Below are 22,123 nucleotides of genomic sequence, written 5' to 3'. Positions count from 1 at the left end.
ACTTGGATTCAAAGATTTTTATTAAAATACATGTACATATTTACAATTATATACATGACCATTAAACTATGTCTATTGCTTTTTTTAGATTAAGTCCATCCCACCAAGAATATATAAACAATATGTACCATTAGGTTTTACATCATTGTCAATACATGGTATTAACACATATCTTGCAACTGAATAACTGGTTCTTTGTGACATTTTTGCCCAGTACAAAAACATAACAACGCATAATACAACACTTGCATTTTTACCATCTTCTACAAGTTGAATGGAGATGATAGGAACTGATATGACAAAGAAACATTACAGTACTGTTTTATATAACATTTACATACAAGGACTAATTGAGGCACTGAGCTTCCACTTCTTTCAAGTGATTCCTGAAAAACAAGGCTTCCACATCATATATGAACCTCACAGCTTTTATTTATTTCTCAAACTCTGTTTAGAGAGTTTACGAGTGATCATAATCCAAGTTCACATGCACAATTCTTGTGAAAGTTGGTAACTTTTCTACCAATAGATACAATGTATATAAGCAATGTGACCTATTAGGCCGCCTTATAATATACCTTTCTTTTCACAATATTTCCAATACATTATTCATTTCCAACTAAAAGTAAAGTAAAAACTAGTAAAATATAGCAACCAATCCAAAGTGGAAGGAAGTGTGAATACAAATTAACGTACGGGGCTACAGCAAACAGGAAAGTTGTCATTTTTGGGGTTGATGTTTGTCAGTCATCACAGTGGAATTATATTTCTGCCTGGCAACAAAAAAAGGTTCATATTGGGGGATACACAAAAGAGAAAAATCTTGGCCATTCATTGCTTCTTTTCTGAAACATTCATGAAAATCTGCCATTTCATCCATTTAGGTACATTCAGATGTACTTTTAGTTGGAGTTGCAATAAAGACTGCAATGTCCTCATCATCAGCAATAGCATTAAGGCTACCATTTTCACTCTTTTTACACAGAAGTAATATACATTGACCTTAACGAAATGTATTTTATATAACTAAGTCATATAAAAATAAAGAGCGTTCATTTTAACTCAAGTGCTTGAATAAATAAACTTCAGATATGTCTAGACTTTACGTTTTAAATGCCTTTCAATTCACATATCGGATTATTCTAAAAAATGACATGTCAAAATGTACAATAGAAATGATCATCGAAACAGCAGCAATTTAAACATCAGTTAAGACGGCTTAAGTACTGATTGCAGCTCACATCTATACTGCTGCCAGACATTTTAAGGCACACTCTGTCAGAACCTTAACCCACAAAAGTGAGGCAGACAACGGTGAATGCTCTTTCAGTTCACTACACACACAAAGCCAGGAAAAGGGAAGGGACAGCAGTTTAGCCCTGATCCAACAAAGGCCGAATCAGTTTCTACCACTTTCTGGCTCTGTTAAATGAGGTCTGCTGTCCTTGTCACAGCCGTGTAATGTGTAGGTATACACACATACACGTGTCACTGCATAATGCAGAAAGTTATTCAGCTCACGGTCCCACTGACACTAAATACTGCATGTCACTATTTTGAATAAATAGTCCAAAGTATCATATTGCATCTAGGGCTCTAGGGCACCCTGTCCCATAGTTTCCTAAACAAAACCTTAATGTAACAATGTTCTACAACTTCAATAAACACCATTGACTTTGTGTAAAAGACTCTTTGGGTTACCAGCTGCATAACAATGAGCTGAATCTGAGTAGAGTATGGCTCAAAAAGCAGTGCTTATAAACATATTATTTACATATTTACATATTCAAAATATTGCTTTACATTATATACATAACAGTGTGTACTTTGCCTTTTAGTTGAGATATTGCATTCAAAACATTCATTACAGCTGGCAAGATAATTTTCCAAGTGCTTTTTCAGAGAGAGGTGACAGTTGGTCCACAGCAGATCTTTAGTCTCAAACTCAGTGTTTCTTCGGGACATGCCTAAAACAAAGAGTGTGCAAATAAAAACATCAGCCAATTGGTTTTGGTTAGTTTAGCCAGTTAAAAATGTGCAGGTGGATTCAGTGGCCAAATGTAGAAATTCAGATTGATACACTGGCCAGGACTCCTGGATCTCTACACATTTACCTTTTTGAGGGGCTCTTCCACTCGTCCATGCACTTCACAAAGGTGACTTCCTGTGCCAAATTGAGTGCTTGAGGACTTTTGATACAAAAGACGGTCCTAGGAAGAAACAAACAATATATTTTGCATATTTATTTTGGCATGTTGTCCAGCTCTTTTAAAACGATTATCTACCAATATATCCTTCCGTTTATTTATTAAACCTATCAGAATGCTTTACTCACTTCTTCTGTGTCTCCCCAACTTTAACACGGATCTTGTGGACCTCCACGTCAGAGTTGGCGCTAGAGTCACTGGACCACCAAGAGGACACCATGTTTAGCAGAGAGGAGGTGGACCAGCTACTGGACTCCTCCCACTTAAATTTGATCATCAGAAGTTCTCCAATGTCCTTCTCAGTGACCAGAAGGAAGGAAAGGGTCTTGTTGGTTGAAATCTTCTCTTTTCTGCCAAAGAGAATATCCATACAGGCACATTCATTAATGCAAATAACAACATCACAGATGTCAAATAATATATGCTCAACACAAATAACATTAAAATTTCAAGTGTTACAACAATATTGTTTCCAGCTGTAAGGGTTGTAGGACATATAGAAGACCTACAATGATAAAGGCAGCATCCAATCACTCTGGTAAGCATTTTCTGAATGTGTGAAAATGTCTGTTACTTTGGAAAAGTCAGTTGTGAAGAGGTGGCATTAATGCCAATGGATTGAAGGTCCTCACATGTTCAGCTGAAGGTCCTCAGCATCTCCTTTAGTTCCATAAAGAGACACTGTCAGTGACGGCTCCATCTCAGACTGGTTCACCTTACTGGAGAAGTGCATCTTCAGCTGGTAGTGGTATACTGTTTGGTTAAATAACACAAGATCACACCACGAGTAAGCCATCAGTTTACTAAACAGAAGGGGTGACTTATTTCTGGTCATGCTCCAGTTTTGCAGCTATGGAATCTCACTGACATTTGTAACTCCAGAAAGAGCGAGTGACCCTACCTCGGAAGGGCATGGTGGCTCGGGTTTTGGTGAACATCTTGGCACTGCGAGCCTTGCGAACCCTGCTGACATCATATCCCACAGTGCTGCAGCGGTTCTTCTTGCAGCTCAGGCAGACACCACGGTCGAACATGTCACTGCTCCCGCAGCTGTATGCCTGGCTCGCCTCCTGCTCGTTCAGCAGTGAATCAATGAACAGATGGATGGATCTCTCATGCTCACACTTTATTGCATCGGTCATGGCTGTGGGCAGACACAAAAATAAAGGAACCTTCCGTTAGAACACAAGGCCACAGCAGGAAATCCAAAATACAGCCAAAGGAGGCGTGCCTCTACAAAATTAATGGGCCAGAATTCTTAACATAAGCAGTGGCTCCTGTTGAACATATATGCTGCGTTTACGGCATCAGCGTGGAGTTCCTTTTGGAGGGCTTTCAATTAAACCCTAATGACAGATCTTGTCCAAGCATGTGATTAGCCTGCTGTTGCACTCAAATTTGAATGGCATGATTGTTTGGATCTGTGCCATAGCTTAAGTAAGAGGCCACGAGGTTGTCTCAGCAATGCGCGCGATAAATTCAAGCACAGTATGATCGTTCCACAATTCTTTGCTGCAACGTCAGAAAAGTATTTGTGTTACAGTGGTTATGCAAGCTGTCAACCTCCCAGTGCGCAAGCAAGACTGATGGATTCTTTCTTTTTGACCAGCTGAGAAAACTAGAGCAGAAATATTGCCTTATTATAGAATAGTATGTTCTATAATAAGGCAAAAATAACATACTTGTTTTATCAGTAAATGTTAACTTACTGTATTTCATACATGATGTAAAATTAAAAACCATGGATTCTTAAACGCTAACCAACCAGCTGCTTGTGGGTAACACTCACCCAGAATCCCAAAATTAGCTATTTTCTCCAGAGCTCCACGTAGGTTGCAGCCAGGCTGGAAACTGCCTCCATTTGGGTAAATATCCACGTGTCCCACTGGCTGCTGGATACCGATGCTAAGGCCCAGGGAGCCGCGGGTGAAGGTGTGGAGCACGTCCACGAAATGGGCATCATCCGGGGAGAGGCGGTGATGAGCGTGAGCCCCTTCAAAGTCAGGTCCAGCAGGATCCAGGCCTGCACCGAACCCAAACTCAATGAGTGCACTGGCAGGATTCAGCTCAGCTTTTTCAACTGCCATGACATATTCATCTAAGTACATTTTTGAAGACGCACAGTGCAGTTCAGTGCAGTGCAATTTAGAAACGGTATAAACGTACATTCTGTAGTATGTTCAATCACACTTTAAATCGCACATGCTTTGTTCAAATAAGTCTGGCAACAAAAGTGTGATTAATTGAGATAATTAATTGAGATTGGAATTTACAAACCATCAGTAGCAGTGATTTCATTAATAAAATTGGACATAGGCCGCATATATCTAAAAAATCAGACAAATACAAAAAAACTAACAAAAAAAGAAACTAAAACACATTCACAGATTTTCAGGTTTGTGCCACATGGTAGTCAACTAAGAATTCATGAATTCGTGAATTTATGGAAAAATGTATGCCTTATTCATGTCATCTGACCAGCGGAGTCACTATATTACCCTGGTTTAAAGCATACATTTCACAAGACGGGCATTCAAGGTTGTCACATAGCTGATAAGTCCAGCTAGGGCGTGTGCACATTGCTTGTGCCTAAGAAAAACTTCCTTAAAGCTCAACAGTACAGAACTTTCTGGAAGGAGTAACACTCACCAGTTATTCTCCCAACTTTGTTGGAAGCATGACTTCCAGCAAACCCAGCTACATGGGCCCCCAGACTGTAGCCAATGAGGTGAAGATTCTCAAGAGTGACATTTGTGGTCTCCTTTTTTTAAAAAAGAAAGAATTGAAATGATTATATTTTTCTTTGCTGCTCCCTTCCAAAAACAAACAAATAAAAAAATAAGATTAAATGAAGCATTAAAATTTTATTAGAGTGTTCTTTAAGAATACAAACCTGTATCCAGTCAATAAAGTGTGCAACATCATGTCCCACCATCTTGGTGTTTTGAGCAGCCACAATATAATGATTCTGTGCTGTGTTGAGCCAGTCCACTACGATGACATTGGCGCTGTGTTCTCTCTCGTACAGTGCAGCCACAAGCTTGGCGACCCAGCTCTCAAACATTCCGCTCACCTGGCAACAGGGAGAGAGAGACCGTTGTAGTACATCCTATGGCATGTTCTCAGTTTTAGTGTGCATCTGTTTAAACCCACTGAGTCAATACACAATTTAAAAATCAACACTACTAACACTTATTAATGGTGGCTGGAGATAATCTCTTAACGGCAAGAAAAAACAAAGTACTATCTATATTTTTGGGAAACATTTTTTAAAAATTGATTTTCATAACTTCCCATTCAATAGCCAACTGACCCTCCCCCCACCGCCACTCCACCGAAACAACAGCCCCCCTCACATTAATCCAAGCCCTCATCACCCCGCAGCACCCGCCCACCCCCGCACTACATATTTTGAACAGCATGTACTGCATTTCTATTTACCGTCCATCCATGGATCACCAGAAAGGTCTTAGAGGTGGTGTTGAACTGGCAGTCACTGAGGGACTCTGGACTTCCAGGCACAATATAGCAAACATCCTCATCTGGATCAGAAGGCTTCCGCAGGGAGAACTTTGCATAGGCACTGCTTCCATCCTTCTTGTTAAACAAGCCCTTTATTGGTTCCAAAAAATTATCTGGTAAAGGAAATTTTATGAAAAATTTTGAATGTTGGTCGCAAGTTACTTTTATTTACAGGGCCAAATAGTTTGCTTAGTTCTTTTGAATTGTCCTTACCATGTATATATTTATTTTCTTTACTTCAAACTGTACATTAATGTGTGTAAATGCGATAATGGATTATACTAGCTGACTGATGCTGTCGGAGAATGCTTGACTGCATGGGCACCCCTGTGATTGCACCCACAGGGGTTACTCGAGTTCAGTCGGTCAAGCAGGCCCTATTGTAGGGGACACTTTTCCCAGCTTTGTTCCACTTTCACAAGGGAACTCCTGAGCGGTGGAGTTTTCACAGACACCCACACCCACACATACTTTCTCTCCCCCCGCCCCCCCCCAATACAACCAACAGAAAGTCAGCTGGATTGTTGTCATAAACCTAAACATATAATTCTTTTTCCCCCTTTCTTTCCAAGAACCATTGGAAGACAATTAAATTTAACTTGTGATTACAGATAAGTATTTGTGTTTTAAGTCATTATTATTATTATTATTATTAGTAGTAGTAGTAGTAATGAATAGTAGTAGACTATTCGGAAACGACAACGATCGGTTTTGGCCATCGACATATCAGACTAGTAATATCAGACCACAAAGAGAGCTGTAAAGGTAAAATATTGCATGCACTATATAATATAATTACATATATAGCATATCCCACAGTTTCAATCAGAGTTTATGAACACTAAGGCTTCAACGGACATTCTTTAAAGAGGAAACATTGCAAGTGCAGTTACCTTCGCGCAAACAAAACACGAACGTCTGAGCCGCCCAAGAAATTTTTTTCCCTAAAATATCTCAGTAGCTATTGCTGACACGTCAACGGAATATCCGCATTTTATTCAATTGATCAATGGCGGAATTCCCTCCTTACACTGCAATTTAACACACATTGCGTTCTGTTCAAAATCCAATATGCATGCATCTGACGAGAAACTTGCTTCTGCAGCATCATTAGTTGAACCTCGCAAAACAAATGGTAGCATATTCAATGTGCAACACTGCGGCGAAAATTAGACAACGAGCTTTTTTATGTGAAAGATAACTATAGCCACTATCAAGAAAAAAGCAACGAAATTATACTTATTTGTAGACTCGGACAATATAAATTACTGCATAAAATTAATAAACTATTGCAAACTTACCAAAGAGAGAATTTGAGAGCTCTTCTTCCAAAGGAGTTACAGGGAACACCGATAAACTTGTGACAAACAAGAACAAATATTGGTATGCCCCCCTTTTCATGTCTTCTTCGAAATATTAGAATTCAATATTATTGACACCCTGTGTATTTTATTTTATTTTTTTATAACTGAGGGGAATATAACTTAGAACAAACTGAATATATGACAGAGTCTTTCCCCTAACACTATTTAGTCCCAGTCTCCACCCTTTCAGTTTCCAGAGTTGTTATCTGAGCTACTTCATTCTGAACACTTCTTAAATAGTACCTCTTTGGCTCTATCGGTTGTCTCATTGGCTGCCGTATACGGGAGGCGAACCAGTTGTATGAAAGCGCCTGATAAAATTAGTCTTAATACTTTAAGCACTTTTAAGCACCTCTTTTAAACAAATACTGATTTGAATAACTACGTTTTCAGCATTTATAATGTTGCAAAAATGAAATACCGTCCTTAAATGCTGTGCTTGTCACAGCATGGAAACAATGAAGAAGGCTATACGTGACGGTCACAGCACTTACCATTTTGTAGCCCGCTAGCTACAATCTGCAATTCACCTTTTCTCGTCGTCAAGTTTTTAAATAAATGTATATGTACAAGATACTCTGTAAATTCATTGTGAAATCTCATCCAAGTAATCGTCAATAATAATGATTCCATTGGAATTATTATTTTTGCTAGTTTCTACTAATGAATGACAAACTATTCAACAATGGAAAGTCACTGTTTGATGACCACAAGCTTTACTTACATTATGAGGCAACAGTTTGTCCTTTGTGTCTCATTGGAAGCACGGAGTCGTAACCAGTAAAAAATACAGTGAAATGTTGCTTTCAATATTTTCTATTCATTTTATTTTATGTATTTATTTTGTGTGTATGTGTAAATAAGTTCGCCAGTTTTACAATTACATATATGCATTACCATTCTTGTTCTCTTCATAGTCATGTGCAAGTTTTGTTTTGCAACAGTAGCCATTGGAAGAGAAACAATGCAAAGCAAAGGATTAGCCTAGTCTTCAAGTTGTGAAACCCAGCGTCTAAGGTCCTAAATATTTTAATTTTGCCAGGAATTACAAGGCAATGGACAACTACATGTCCAAGAGCATAGCTTGAAACATCTGCACGTTACTGGACTTTTTCACCCTTTCACTGCAAACAAAATATTTACAGTAGAACCTCATTTTCAGTTGAATTTATGCACCAACTCTTCCCAACAGTGAAAAACCAGTATTTTAGCCAGGGTTTGTTAAGCCCATCAGTTAATGAACATTTGTTCTGATTTCACACAACAAGAAATCAAAGGCTGAAATGCATTTTATGTTCAAAGCACTTCATCCTTTGCTTTAAAAAAGCAACAACAGTTTTGATGTTTGTCGCGTTTATGGAATTTAACATTCGTCTGTCCAGTGAGTTACAAGTAAAGTCGTGGCGCAACTTCAGTTACAGTTACGCAATAAGAGTGAATGAAATTGTTGATGGATAATAAATTATTTAATTATTTTTAAAGTGGCAGTTAGGTTGCATCTTTAAGCAATGACGCTTTATTCTTACCTCGATATCATGTTTTCATCTGAAAAGGGGTTAATAAAGTTTACTAAGAATATTCAAAAATGATTGGAACACAATGTCTGCGGAACATAGCGTGACCCAATAGAAACGTCCAGTCCTTGTTGTCCCTGTCCTTGTTTCTGGCAATGGTTCAGACAGTCTACGTAGGTGAATATATTCCAGCTGGACCGTTTTGGTGTTTGCGGGTCGGAATCATTTTTAGACCTCTCTTGGCAAGTTGTTTTATGATTGTAATTTGGTACAGTGTTGTTGTGCTCTGTAAACCAAACATAGCTAAGCTTATTACAACCACACAACTTATCCCAAATGTGCATGTGGATAAAAAAAGGCAAATACAGCTGCACTTATTGGCTTCAGTGAGCTAAGCAGAGTCTTGGAATTATTGAAGGTGATGTCTGTTTTATTTTATTTATGATAAAATAAATAATAATTTATGCATAATCTACAGTTCAGTGATTTTCGTGGACTTTGAGGCACTTTATTACCTCTGTTCATCTTTTGCTTCGCCCAGCCAATTATGAAGTCAACACCTGACCAGCAGATATATATTCGTGGTTGAAGCAGCCAAGAGGTAGAAGGGTGCGGGACTGGTAATGGAAACAAGCATGACACTGTTTCTGATTCTGTTATGTGAGACGTTCTTGTATGAACTCTGTGTGGGGCTAAGAATACTGTCACCTGCTAAGGTCACATGCTCACAGCCTGGAATGTTACCGGCAAGTGCAGCAGCTTGTATGGCCCAGCACAGCACATGAGATTATGTTACAACTGCAGCCTGTGAAACAATAATGATTGCAGAGACCTGATAATTTAAGGAATTAGACAGGAAAAGTGGAAAGCATTGGAATTCATGGTACAATGTATCATGTGGTAGTTGCAACAGTGGTATGCACAATGCTCTAGACTAAGCAATAGTAATATTTTAGGACAGCCCTGCCTAATCTATTGGGTGGATTATACATAGTTTGTTAAAATGTAAATGTACTTAGTACTCCTAAATTTCTTCTTCAGTCAGCCACTGAAGCATATTTTATGAGTTGCTTGTAGTATCTGGAAATCTAAGCACAATTTTGTTAATTGCAGTTTTGTCTTTGGCCTGCCAGAGAGCTGATCAACTAGAAACGGGAATAAACATTTTAACACTGCAGATTCTTTTGGAAGATTATCCTGCTTTTGATGTAAACAGCCTTATTTAGGACCCAGCTCGTCCCACAAACCCACTCAAAGTGTAAATTTGCTAATGTGCCACACATCGTAAAACAGGAAGGTGACTCTTTCAGGGATATCACCACAAGGAAGTGTGCACATATTCCTGAATTAATGCAGCTGCTGAAGCAAATGCTGGCAGCCATGCCACCATGCACCCCGCTCTGGCTGAATGGCTGAAGGTCAGCAAGCATGGGCTTGGTTAGTGCTTGGATGGGAAACCTCCTGGGAAAACTAAGTTGCTGCTGGAAGTGGTGTTTGTAGACCAGCAGGGGGCTATCTTCCATCTGGTCAAGTCTGCCCCAGGGCAGTGACAGGGATGCTGTGCTGTAGGAGATGTGTCTCTGATGCTGGATAAATCATTAACCAAGGTCATGACTTCCTGTGGTAATTAAAGACCATGTCATGCTCATACAAAGAGTAGGGGCTTCCCAAATGTCCTGGCTAAATTCTCAACTTGGCTCTACTGGCCTACCACCTAATCAATCACTGATTTATTTGGGTAAATATTGTTAATTCCCTCTCCACCGCAGCTGATGTGCGGTGAGTGATATGGCATAAAATGGCTGCCATGAATCACCCAGGTGTGTGCTATACATTGGTGTTGGGTGCGGTGAGTTCCCCCTCATCGTGAAAAAGCAATTTTGACTTCTGGAAATGTGCTATATGAATGCAATGTTTAATTCATCCATTCATTCATTCAATGTAAAGGATAATTAAATTGTAAAGGCTGCATCTTTATCTGCATCTGTAACCCAAATGACCTAACAAGAGCAGTTATTTCCCTGCAAGGAAGAGTCTCCCTCCTGTCTTACAATACTGGCATATTAGGTTTGTATATACATATTGATAGATCAATGAGGCCTGCTGTTCCCAGATTAAATAGTATTGCTTGATTAATTGTATTGCCTATGAACTGCAGGACTACAGCACAAAAATCCCCCTAAAGGAATAATCTCATAAAACGGATAATTAAAACTCCAGTGATCAATCCTTCACACTCATTCACATTTTAAAAAATTCTGCCATTCTCTGTTATGCTCCTTACACCTAAGCATATGAGATATTTTGACTTTACTTAACCGGGTTACACAGGATGTTGGCGACTGTCATGTTTTCATCGACACATCTACAATCTGGAACATCTAATATCCTTGCTAAATGTAGGATGGGCAAATTTATATGAATGTTTTCATCCAGAGATTTTTAATTCTAAAAACGTGTTAAATGTTTATTCTCTGTAGCTGCAGTTGCTATTACATTACATATAGGATTTATTGTTATTTTTAAAATATTTCCATTTCCCATTCAACATATGGGTGAATATTAAGATTACAGGGAAGCCTGGGTCAATGGATACATAGTGGGTAAACATAAATACAGCTTTCTCACCTTTGTCATGTGACCGAAAATGAATGTTTTACTTTTCCCTTGTCAGGTTATGGTTGGCACTGTGAAAGCCACACAGTATCTTGTCACCTTTACAAAGGCACTGGAGAAGCAAAGACTGAGGCTTGCAACTCAGCCTACCCAAGTGTGTTTTCCCCCCTCCAATAATGCCTGGCTCCTCAAGCCTTCCCCCTGGTCTGAGAAACTATAACATACTGTACCAGCACATTTTTCCCGAGCAAATGTAAAAACAGTCATGATTATTTGCTGCTGGATTTATACCTCTGAGCATACATCGCTCCAGCAGTTGCATAAAGTCAGGAATATATGCTCACTTCCTTGTGGTGATGTCCCCGGTCAAGATTCATAACAAGGTCATTGTTCAGAGTTGCTAATCCGTAACCTTTAACTCAATGTTTTCATGGAAGGAGAGGGTACAAGCGTGTTCAGCTTCAGTCATGGGATTGGTTCCCATGGCAATCTCCATCTCTTCTTTGTTTACAATGCGTGATTTAAGCTCTTTACACACATTCAACCAAGATAATAATAATCATTTTAAAAAATCTATTTTAAAAACTTTTATTTTATTTATTTATTATTTTATTTATTATTATTTTTTTTTAAGTTTTTACAAATAAATACTGTTCTAGAAGTCCATATATAATAAATATTGTTGCTCATGTCTGTGTGTTATATTTCAATAGATTTTTAGCAAACAGTGGCTGGCATCACGTTTCTGGTGTGTTTTCTTTAATCCGTAGGAGGTCTGTCAGAAATTTCAGAATTATTGATTGCTCTGCGTGCCTTTCTGGGTTCTCTGGAGATATTCTGTAGAGCATTTCTCAACTACAAGAACTTTGGGTACAAGCGGGACATTTAAAAGGTCACGTGTGTAGTGTGTACACATATCACCCTTTGACATTATGAACTCCTACTAGTTGTTTTTTAATACTGTTAGAATCTATTATATAAGAAGTAGTCCTGTAGTTTATATTGAGAAAATGCACTACTTTACTAAGTAAAGGACTATATGAAACATTAGGCCCTCAATGAAGCATCTGTATTAAAAAATGTGAATAATGGAAAGGTTAGGAGCAATGTGAACGTCAAGAATTATGTGTGCCTATCTCCAGGGCAAATGTTCGAGGGCACAAGGTCTATTGGTTCTTTAAATATGATTTCATAATTTGAGCAATTTTGAGAGGAATGTTTTCTGATTTTTAGAGACTATATATCAACTTTGCTCTTAATTATTAAATTTACCTATTAAAATTTAGCCCAATATTTTTCTGTATTTACTGATCAATTCATGAATGGCAGCTGACTGTATTGTGACAGCTGACTATAATGGCAGATAACTATTTTGTGTATCAATATGAAATGTTATGGTGTGGTATACCCTATGATCAATCTGGCAATGGCACAGTTCAATGGCATGAACTATGCCAGGGAAATTTGTGGGACAAAATACCTGCATACACACCAGCTCTCTATTATAGCTCATAGGGGAAGTTACCATTCTTGCTTCATATGGAGAAACACTAAAGGCAAAATAAATACAGTAAATGTCAGTTTGTCAGTGATTAGTTACTGTAGGTCAATAAACCCTCTCAACTCATGCAGCAGATTTTGCACCATAACAAATATATCATGTGATGATCATACTGTATAAAAAAATCTCGCAAGATATTTTGCAGAATGCTTCACGGTACCATCTGGGAACTTTCTGTCTTGCATTGTATCACATCACAAATACAAATATGGTAAATCATACTCTGAACATGGAATATTTAAACAAGTAACATTTGGACTCTGTGACCTTGAGTGAGCCAGTCCACGGAGAGTAAAAATATGTTAATTAAATATTATTATTTATGCCTCTTCAGTTCCAGAAACGGGTCCAATAGTGACTGCAGTTTCAGTAAATCTAATTTAATTTCATTTGTGTTGCATCTGAGTTCACACATCATACAAGAGAAGTCCTTCAGATTCTCAATGCAGGAGGTTTATAAAGGAAGTTCCTTTTATCTTACAGTACAACATATTATGGCCTGCTTGAGGGATTTTTAAAATCTCTGGTAGACATGCTTGTTGAAATTTCTGGATTGCCTTCAATAATAATCTTAATAAAGGACCCATGTAAGAGAAATGTTATAATGGTTTGGTCTATATAGAAGAATGCTATTCTCTTCAAATTAATCCTGATTAAAGAATGTGCAAAATAGAACCTCTTGACTATTACAGCACATTTGTTCCTTTGCGGTTTATATTTTCTGTCCTTTAATAACTGGATGATTGAGAAGATGTGTTCCTCATTAAACCAATTAACTGCAGCATGTTACATATTCCCAATGAAACCAAAAGGTAAATATAAAATGTATTGCCATTTAATAGGCTACAGAGCAGAAAATGTTTTCAAGCCCACATGTATTGTTCTTGAGAAAAAGTAATGTTCCATTGTAAACCTTTTGTAAATACAAAGTATAGCTACCCTCTTAGAAATAAAAACACAGTAGAGGTACACTCTTGTTCTTTGGGGAACGAATTTCCCAATTGTACCCTGAATCTGCAATAATGTTCCATTTAGGTACTAATAAGTACCATTTATAAGCAAATAATGGTACAGATGAATTATCTATTGCTGGCTAGGGGTAAAAATGTATGCACATATAGGGTACGACCCCAGTGACAAGCATTTGTACTTTGATAGGCACTTTTTCATACTTCATTTCTGAGTAGATTACTTATCCAGAGTAACTTAGTATGGAGAGAAAAACTAAATAGCTTAATCGAAATAGACACTCTTTTCATTGATTAGTGATTCTAAACTAAACGGGTGGAATTAATCATAGGCACCAACTAATGACCAACATGACTACCTACACATCCTATGTGATACCCACACAACTGATAGAACAAATTATGGATAATATTTCACAGTATCCAATCACTGTAATCCTTAACACATGCTGCTTGTGATGATATTTATACACACATGTATGAATATTGAAACAAATGTGTTTATAATGAGTTCTCCCCTCACCCTCCCCACTCACAGGGAGTAATAATAGAAACCAAACAATGACAAGACTGTTTTTGAATTTCTTGAGCACTGCGTTTATTAAAATACCATGTTATCATGCAGCACATTACAGAGCAAATCATCCAATTATGAATGCACTGAAACTGCATCAAAACAAATCTATTAGTAGTAGTCTATTCTGGCTGCACACATTACTCAATACACTCAGTTAAAAAAAAAAAAATGATAAGCACTGTAAAAGAAATAGACAGCACTGGAAACTCGCCAAAATATATTACAGCTTAATATACACATATATACATTCAATAAATAGAATATGAAATAGCCTTCAGATGTGTGGTGACTATTATGCAGTGCAGCCTGTTCAGGTGTGCAAAAGGCTCTAACCCTTTTCTTCATGGAACATCAGTTTGACCTTTCAGTAACAAAGCATAATGGTATGTCTCAAAAAGCAAAGCAGTGCATAGCAGCGGTGAAAAGGTAAGAGGTCTGATGTGAGTGTGTGTGTGAGAGTTTTTTTTTGTTTTTTTAATCAAAGGAATTGTTTAAACAATATCCTGGAGCTTCCATTTTCCTAAACCTGCCAGGACCCTGAATACAGATCCTGATCCCAATTCAAATGATCTGGTTGGTTCCACATTAGATGTTCATTCAGCTATACTGACTGGGCACCGGAGCCCTTAAAGTGACCTGTGCCAATCATGATTACCATACGCAAAGTAGAACAAACAGAATTTCATAGGTTTGCACAGTGGTTAATAAACATTCAACAACAATCTCAAAATCATAGTGACACAATAATTCATGTAACAGATTCTGTCAGAAACTACTGTCTTTGGTCCCTGTGATACAAGTAGCAGTAAATTGGGAGGCCTCAGCTTTCTATCGGTGCTTATGGGTTCTCTAGGTTGAGCACCATGTGTGACAACAGTCATGGTCTTTGTACGAAATTATACCTCTCTACATTCTGCGATTAATATGAAATTGTAATCTTAGATTTGGAAAAAAAAATTCACTTATCTCAAGAATTGCATATATGACATTTAATTGAAACAATCTATGTATTCAATAAAAATAAATGCAACAAGAACACGCAAGCTAAACGGCACAACAAAGTCCATAAAAGGAATCCCAGTGAACTTGTAGTTTACAGATATTTATCATGCAAACAATATCAATGAACTATAGAGGACAATGTGTGCCAGTCTCTTGTCTCTCCTGGTTTTGTGTTTACTGAAGCCCTTCATTACAAAACAAAGAAGAATAAAGTTCTTGGATGTGGACCAACATAAAAGGCCTGTGAAATGATTTAGACAGACAGGCTTCTGCTTGAAAATCAATATTCAAAGCAAGCAGTAGACACAGATGGCTATTTGATAGAACACTGATACAAAACGTACAGTACGAAGAGACATATTCAAGTTCTCAATCGAACTTGATCAATCTTATTTTCAGAGGCTTGTTCACTCAGAGTTCCCCTTGAAGAGGCTACCGTTCATCTTCAGTTTGTGCAGCCTATAAGGAAGAAAAACATCAGACAATTAAGCAATCACATCATCAAAAGTGTGACTCCTTATATCTGTCCCACTGCTAAAATTCAAGACTCACCTTTCTTCTTTTTGGCTACTTTTCTCCTCCTTAGATTTTACAAAGACCGCTTCTTTCCCTCCTCTCACCAGGTACGCAAACTCTCCCTCTTTAGAGCTGAAGATCACCCTGGAATCAGAGCAGAATGTAAGCAATACGGTTCAGGCATCCTAAGAGACGTACACGTGCATCAGTAAGCACACTCTCCTGCAGATACCTACTTGGCCTGAGTCTCCCCAGCTTTGATTCGCAGCTTGCGGATCTGAAAACTTTTGTTCCCCCACCAGTCAGACAGGCTGAAGTAAGAGTCCTTCTCCCATTTCATCTTCACCATCAGCAGCTCCCCGATATCCACATCAGTGGTCAACAGGAAGGAGATGGTTGTGTTGGTGTACAGATAAGGCCTGCAAGGGCAGGTACGGAAAAGATCATACAGCCACTCAGACAGGTTTGCAGACCCGCCATTGTTTCACAATATCACAAAGAGTGTAAGAAACCTAGCAGCTATGACCTCAGTGGCAATGGGTTCATCCGTACTGACAGACAAACAAACAGCTGAAGATACCTGCGGGCGTATATCGTGGCACAGTGTTTAATGTAAAAACACAGAAGTGTCGCTGCAGAAACTTACATGGTGAAGGGAATGTCCTCCTTTTCTCCCTCAGTTCCAAATAGAGACACTAACAGGGGCTGCTCTGTGAAGCTCAGTTTATCCTGGCTGAAGAAGTGCACCTTCACCTGGTAGTGGAAAACTGGGGTGGGGTGGGGGTGGGGGGGGGGGGGTAGATAGAAAGCACCCTTTAGAAAGAACTCACAGACAAGCAGTTATGTCCAAAAGTGAAAGCTGAGCTGCTTATAAAATCTGAGGAGGACAAGCGCTGGAAACACAAGCGTGTTCAGCACAGACACATTCCCCGTCTGTACAGAGCTCAAAGCGGAAAAGGTATGTGGCCATTATCGCACAAGTGAGGCCCAGTGACTTAAAGCAGCCCAACAATGCAATCAGTGAGGCCTCAGCACTGAAATCACAGTAGCTCCTTACACAACCGAAACTTGTCAGATTCGTCTGCTCAGTACAGTGAGTTTTTTTTTCCCATTAATGATTTTTTTAAACGTAGGCCCGCATTCCGAATGCCTCCACTAATATCCTGGTGTTATCATAACGCCAACATTTCAGTCTTCAACTACGCAGCTAATTTTTTTCAGAAATTTAAATTGCTATATTTATTTCCTTTTATGATGCAACACATTTAATTGAAAAAAAGTTGTGTAAGTCGCTCTGGATAAGAGTGTCTGCTAAATGCCTGTAATGTAATGTAATGTAATTGATCCTAATAGCCATTTAAATAATACATCAAATTGTGGACAAAAAATATTGTGATTAGACTCAATTTCCACATGTTAGATTAAATAACTGATCCTCCATTAAAGCCTTGTAAATTACTTTATAACATAATTTCTAATCAAGAAAATGCCCGAACATCCAAAAAGGTCCCTAAGCAATGGGTGAAAGGCACCATTAAAGCCACAGGCACCCATTCTTTCACATCTGCATTGCATTTGCATGCTACTTGTAGTCAAACTATTCCACTGAGATGTGGAAGGCTTCCTAAATTGTTTTGAGACGCTGGAGGTGTGCCCAGCATTGGCTCAGAGCATTTCTATGTTCATTGCTTTCTGCAGCTATCCACGGCGCCAGATTCACCAGAGAAGCCTGGGGAGAACAAGAACATCCGCACCTGTCCCGTGGCAAAGCCGTGAGTCACCGGCAAAGATCCGCCGTTCCCTTACCTTTGAAGGGCATTATCTCCCGGGTCTTCATGTACATCTTGGCGTTGCGGCGGGAGCGGACCTTGTGGATGCCGTAGCCCACTTTGTTGCAGCGGTTCTTGCGGCAGCTCAGGCACAGGCCCTTGTTGAAGGCCTCCTTGGAGCTGCATCGGTAGGCCATGCTCTCCTGCTGCTTGTTGACCAGCGAGTCGATGAACAGGTGGATGGAGCGCTCGTGGGAGCACTTCACAATCTGGTCCATGTCTGCAGGGAGGCACAGAGAGGGAAGCCATGACTACGTTGCACAAAATGGCCACCGCATGCGGAAGTTCTCCGATCACACGCGGTAAAATGTCCGGTGTTAATTCAACGCTTAATAGATAACATTTGGTCCCACATTCCAGACTGGGATCAAATGTTATCTGCTAAAAGTTGAATTAACACTGTTAGAGTTGAATTAACACTGAACATTTTACTGTGTACTGCAACAGTGGATCCATTTTAGTTGTTTCGATGTTTGCAGATTTTTTATTTTCAGGAGCTCGTCATGCATTAAAGGAGGCTCAAGGTCACATAAAACAAACAATCATGATAAAACATTTCGCAACAATCTAGACGTTAAACATTTTGTGTACGCAGACCCAAATAGTGTTGCACTAAACTGCAGAGCTGCGTGATTATTATCGGATCAAGAGACACCAGAAAAGGTTCTGGCGTGAGGCTGAGTGCAGAGATGATGATGACGCGACGTACTCTGGAGGCCAGAAGTAGCAATCAGCATCATGGTGTTCTGCAGGTTGCAGCCTGGCTGGAAAGTGCCCCCGTTGGGGTAGATGTCCACGTGCCCCACGGGCCTCTGGATCCCGATACTGCGATCCGGGGAGCCTCTGGTGTTGGTGTGCAGGACGTCCACGAAGATGGCGTCATCGGGGGACAGGGTGCTCTGCTCGTCCGCGTACTCAAAGCCAGGGCCTGCCGGATCCAGGCCTGATGGGGAAAGCAAGAGAATTTGCTGCAATTCTTGGAAATCTGGAAGTGACATGTTAGGCCTCTCCCTGCCCTGACTGGAATTCAACTGGTCTGCAGATTTCCTGGCAAGCCGTTACAGTATTCTCGGTAGGCCTGGAAGATTATCAAGATGAGTAGGCTGCAGTGCACACGGACTGGCCAGAAGTCAACCAATAAGCTTAAAAGGGCAATCAGTAATGAGACGCCCTTTGATGTTTTTGGAACCCACCCCCCACACACCCCCCACAGATTGGCATGAAATAGATGTGACAGATCTGCCAGATCTGGGTTGCAGCAGCAGAAAAAGGTGCTGAATGAGTACAGTTAGTGGCAACTCACCCGTAATCCTGTTGATCTTGTGGTTTGTCAGAAGCCCTGCAATGCCAGCCACATGGGCACCAAGACTGTATCCCAGAAGGTGAAGCTTTTCCCATGGGTAATGCACCTCGCGCTGCATGACAAAGGGTGCCACTTAATACAAGCATGTTCATAGGTGCCATTCAGTACAAGAAAGTGATATGTCTTTTGAAATTTGATTTTGAAGTTGAGTCCCATCCACACTTTGACATTGACATTATTCTTTTGAACCTTCACACTGACAGTACATTTGTGCGCTACTGGTGGCTGTGCAGCAGAATGATCTAGAAGCATGGCCTGAGATAATATTATGCTGTCTGCACAGCCCAGACTAATGAATTTTCAGCACTGGGAGCAATCTGGGTTACATCAATACAGCAGTGTTCTCCCGTTTAACAATAATTTAATTTCAGTGAAATATGAAGAACAAGAGTAGCAAAGGTCTGATCCAGGCAGAAAATATAACTTACATGTACAATCTTTTAAAACATTGTCTGTATTATGGCTGGTTTAACAATGGTCAATGTAAAAGGAGTGATTACACCTTAACAGTGCGGAATACAGTTCAGTGTCTCACAGGGCAAGTAGTTACACGTACCTCTAACCAGTTGACAAATTTTCCCACATCGTGGCCCACAAGCTTGGTGTAAGCAGCGGAGGTGGGGTAGTGCTGCGATGCCCGTTCCAGCCAATCCACCACGATGACATTAGCGCTGGGCTCCCGGTCGTACAGGGCGGCTACCAGTTTGGGAACCCAGCTCTCATACATCCCAGTCACCTGAGCACAGTGCACCATGTGATAAAAGTTAATCCGCTGCCCTTTTAAATTACGTCTTACTTTGTATCAGTGTATCAGGGCTCCCAAACACGCACAAATCATTAGCTGATTCTTTATATTTAAAGACAATGGACTCACTCAAAGCAAGCAGTAAAAGCAGAGCTGTTAAATTTGCAAGCAATGCGAATAATGTTTGTCTGTATAAAACTAAGGGACATTTGTATTCAGGAGCTTCCGCTCAAAACAACTAGGCAGGCATTGTTATTTGCTCAGCGGTTTTCAGCTGTATTAAACATAGTTTTACCGTCCATCCGTGAATGACCACAAAGGTCTGTGTCTCGAGATTGAATTCACACTCAGTGATGGTGTTTTTCTGTCCGGGCACAATGTAGCAAAGATCGTCGTCAGGGTCCTCTGCCGTTCGCAGCGAGAACTTTGATTCTATGTCACTGTAGTCAGTAATCCACTCGGTTGTGTTGCCTGTAAACGTGAAATGTATGCCATCACTTTGTTGCAAACATAAACAGTTTTTTCCATTTTTGAAGCTACATCAAGAATGAACAGATGGAGCGCAGTACTTCTATCAACAGTGCACTGCTCCTTAAACATAAGACAAGGTGCTTGCAATGAGCTCAGAGAACTAAGTTTACCAGTGATCCACTGAAACCTGTCAAAACTGGACACTTTGCCTCTAATCTGCAAAATTAGGAATAACCACTGGATTTCTAATGCTCAGCATTCCAGTGGTCTGCACCTGAGATTTAAGTTTGACACAACAGTTTTCTCTGGTTTGTTCACAGACTCTGATCATTCATTTGGATGGGTGAATAATCAACAGGAAAACAAGATGCCAAAAATATGATAATTAGTGGATCTGCTTAGAGTCAGATCTTTATTGAAGCCTCTGAATAACCATATTGTTTTACGTGACAAACAAATGCTTGCTTTATTTCACAAGAATAGGCTAGGAGGTGCAAATTAGTTCAACAATAAAAAATAAATTCTAAAGTACCCTAATGTTGGGTGGTTCCAGATTCTAAATTATGACGATGCTTTCTGAATAACCTTTCAAATTATGCAAGTTCACTGAACAATTTTTACCGATTCGTTGTGTCATTGTGATTTCAAATATGTTCAAAAGGGCAATTGCGCCCTCTATTGCCAATTCACCTATTTACCAAAATTCATCTATAAACTGCGATTAAAGTTTTATGGTGACGAAGAAATAATAGATCATGTTCGGCATGTTGACCAGACAAAACAAACCATACGGAAATAAACACTCCGGATTATTTCATGAAATTGTAACTGTACAAATTATATATCCAACCTGTTATTTTGCTGCACTCTAAATGCGCTTGTAAATATTTTTGTAGCGCAGACCAAAAACAGCGCACTTGTATAAACAGTAAGGTAGGTTGTGAAATAGATCATGGTGAGATAAAAAATTCAGTTAGGTACTATGTCCGTGAACATGTGGAAACAAAGTTTTAAAACACATGAATCAATTAACGTTTAAAACACATTGTTTGCTTAGCCGACTAATTCTAAGGGACTAATAATCTCTATTATACGGAAAGACATCAGAAAAGCACCCATAGTCTGCAATTGCAATCTTATTGCTTTGGGTTACCTTCGGTCATCAGACACTTTAATCTTACCAGTTCTACTTTACTATTCCGATTATATTTTTGGGAATTAGTAAAACTTTTTAAAAGACAAGTCGATATTTAAATGCAATAATTATCAACAATTGTAAAATGGCACTACAAGTAATATGTACTTACTCAATAAAGTTTCTTCAGTGGTAGTTGAAAAGCTTGTACACTTTTTGGCCAAAAATATCCAAATAACCAGCAGCCATATATTTTGTTTTCCCATATTATTGTTGGTTCAGTAGTTTCTCTCGCAAGTCCAGAATAAAAGTGAATGCTTATTTTTATTGTTAATCCAAACGGACTGACCACTGTAATAAAAGCGCTTCAGTCAAGAAGTCTTAGGTATCACTGCACAAGGGTTCAAATTTCTTGTAAAGTCTGCCACACTTGCCGCTCTAAACGTGGCTTTATGCTTAACTTAGAACTCCATGCAAATATCTCTTGCTCCATTGGTCTAGTGCAAGGACTGGGCGTGGACATTCTCTTGCAAAGTAATTCAACAGAAGCAATATTCATTCTGCCCTGATAGCTCTGCAATTGCCGCACTGAACAAATAACATATTTTTATTGCTTTGAAATAATATATTTCGCGTTATCTATTATAATTTGGATACTAATTAATAGAAATGGTATATAATAGGATAAAACTTGAGACGCACCATCTCGTTTTCGTCAGAATCCTGGAATTTT

The 22,123-nt window shown here is 39.3% G+C and overlaps 2 protein-coding genes across 2 annotated transcripts; both read right to left on the bottom strand.

The window, feature by feature from the left end:
• Window positions 1-2: 2 nt before the first annotated feature.
• Window positions 3-7,313, bottom strand: LOC135252950 (lipoprotein lipase). Its single transcript, XM_064331628.1, has 10 exons — window positions 7,031-7,313; window positions 5,649-5,842; window positions 5,101-5,280; window positions 4,857-4,968; window positions 3,997-4,230; window positions 3,109-3,351; window positions 2,840-2,960; window positions 2,336-2,557; window positions 2,115-2,210; window positions 3-1,967 (listed from the first exon to the last, which is right to left on the bottom strand). Exons 1-10 carry the CDS (start codon window positions 7,128-7,130, stop codon window positions 1,946-1,948), a joined length of 1,524 nt encoding a protein of 507 aa, XP_064187698.1. The 5' UTR covers window positions 7,131-7,313; the 3' UTR covers window positions 3-1,945.
• Window positions 7,314-14,325: 7,012 nt separating this feature from the next.
• lpla (lipoprotein lipase a) lies at window positions 14,326-21,830 on the bottom strand. The gene is made up of 10 exons (XM_064331626.1): window positions 21,563-21,830; window positions 20,080-20,255; window positions 19,596-19,775; window positions 18,980-19,091; window positions 18,386-18,619; window positions 17,654-17,896; window positions 16,494-16,614; window positions 16,084-16,266; window positions 15,884-15,991; window positions 14,326-15,790 (listed from the first exon to the last, which is right to left on the bottom strand). Exons 1-10 carry the CDS (start codon window positions 21,654-21,656, stop codon window positions 15,739-15,741), a joined length of 1,503 nt encoding a protein of 500 aa, XP_064187696.1. The 5' UTR covers window positions 21,657-21,830; the 3' UTR covers window positions 14,326-15,738.
• Between the last annotated feature and the right edge of the window lie 293 nt (window positions 21,831-22,123).

This window comes from Anguilla rostrata, chromosome 4 (genome assembly GCF_018555375.3).
Source record: "Anguilla rostrata isolate EN2019 chromosome 4, ASM1855537v3, whole genome shotgun sequence".
In the NCBI taxonomy this organism is placed as follows: domain Eukaryota; kingdom Metazoa; phylum Chordata; class Actinopteri; order Anguilliformes; family Anguillidae; genus Anguilla; species Anguilla rostrata.
The sequence above is the reverse complement of the archived record's forward strand: the minus strand, read 5'-3'. Positions and strand labels throughout refer to the sequence as shown.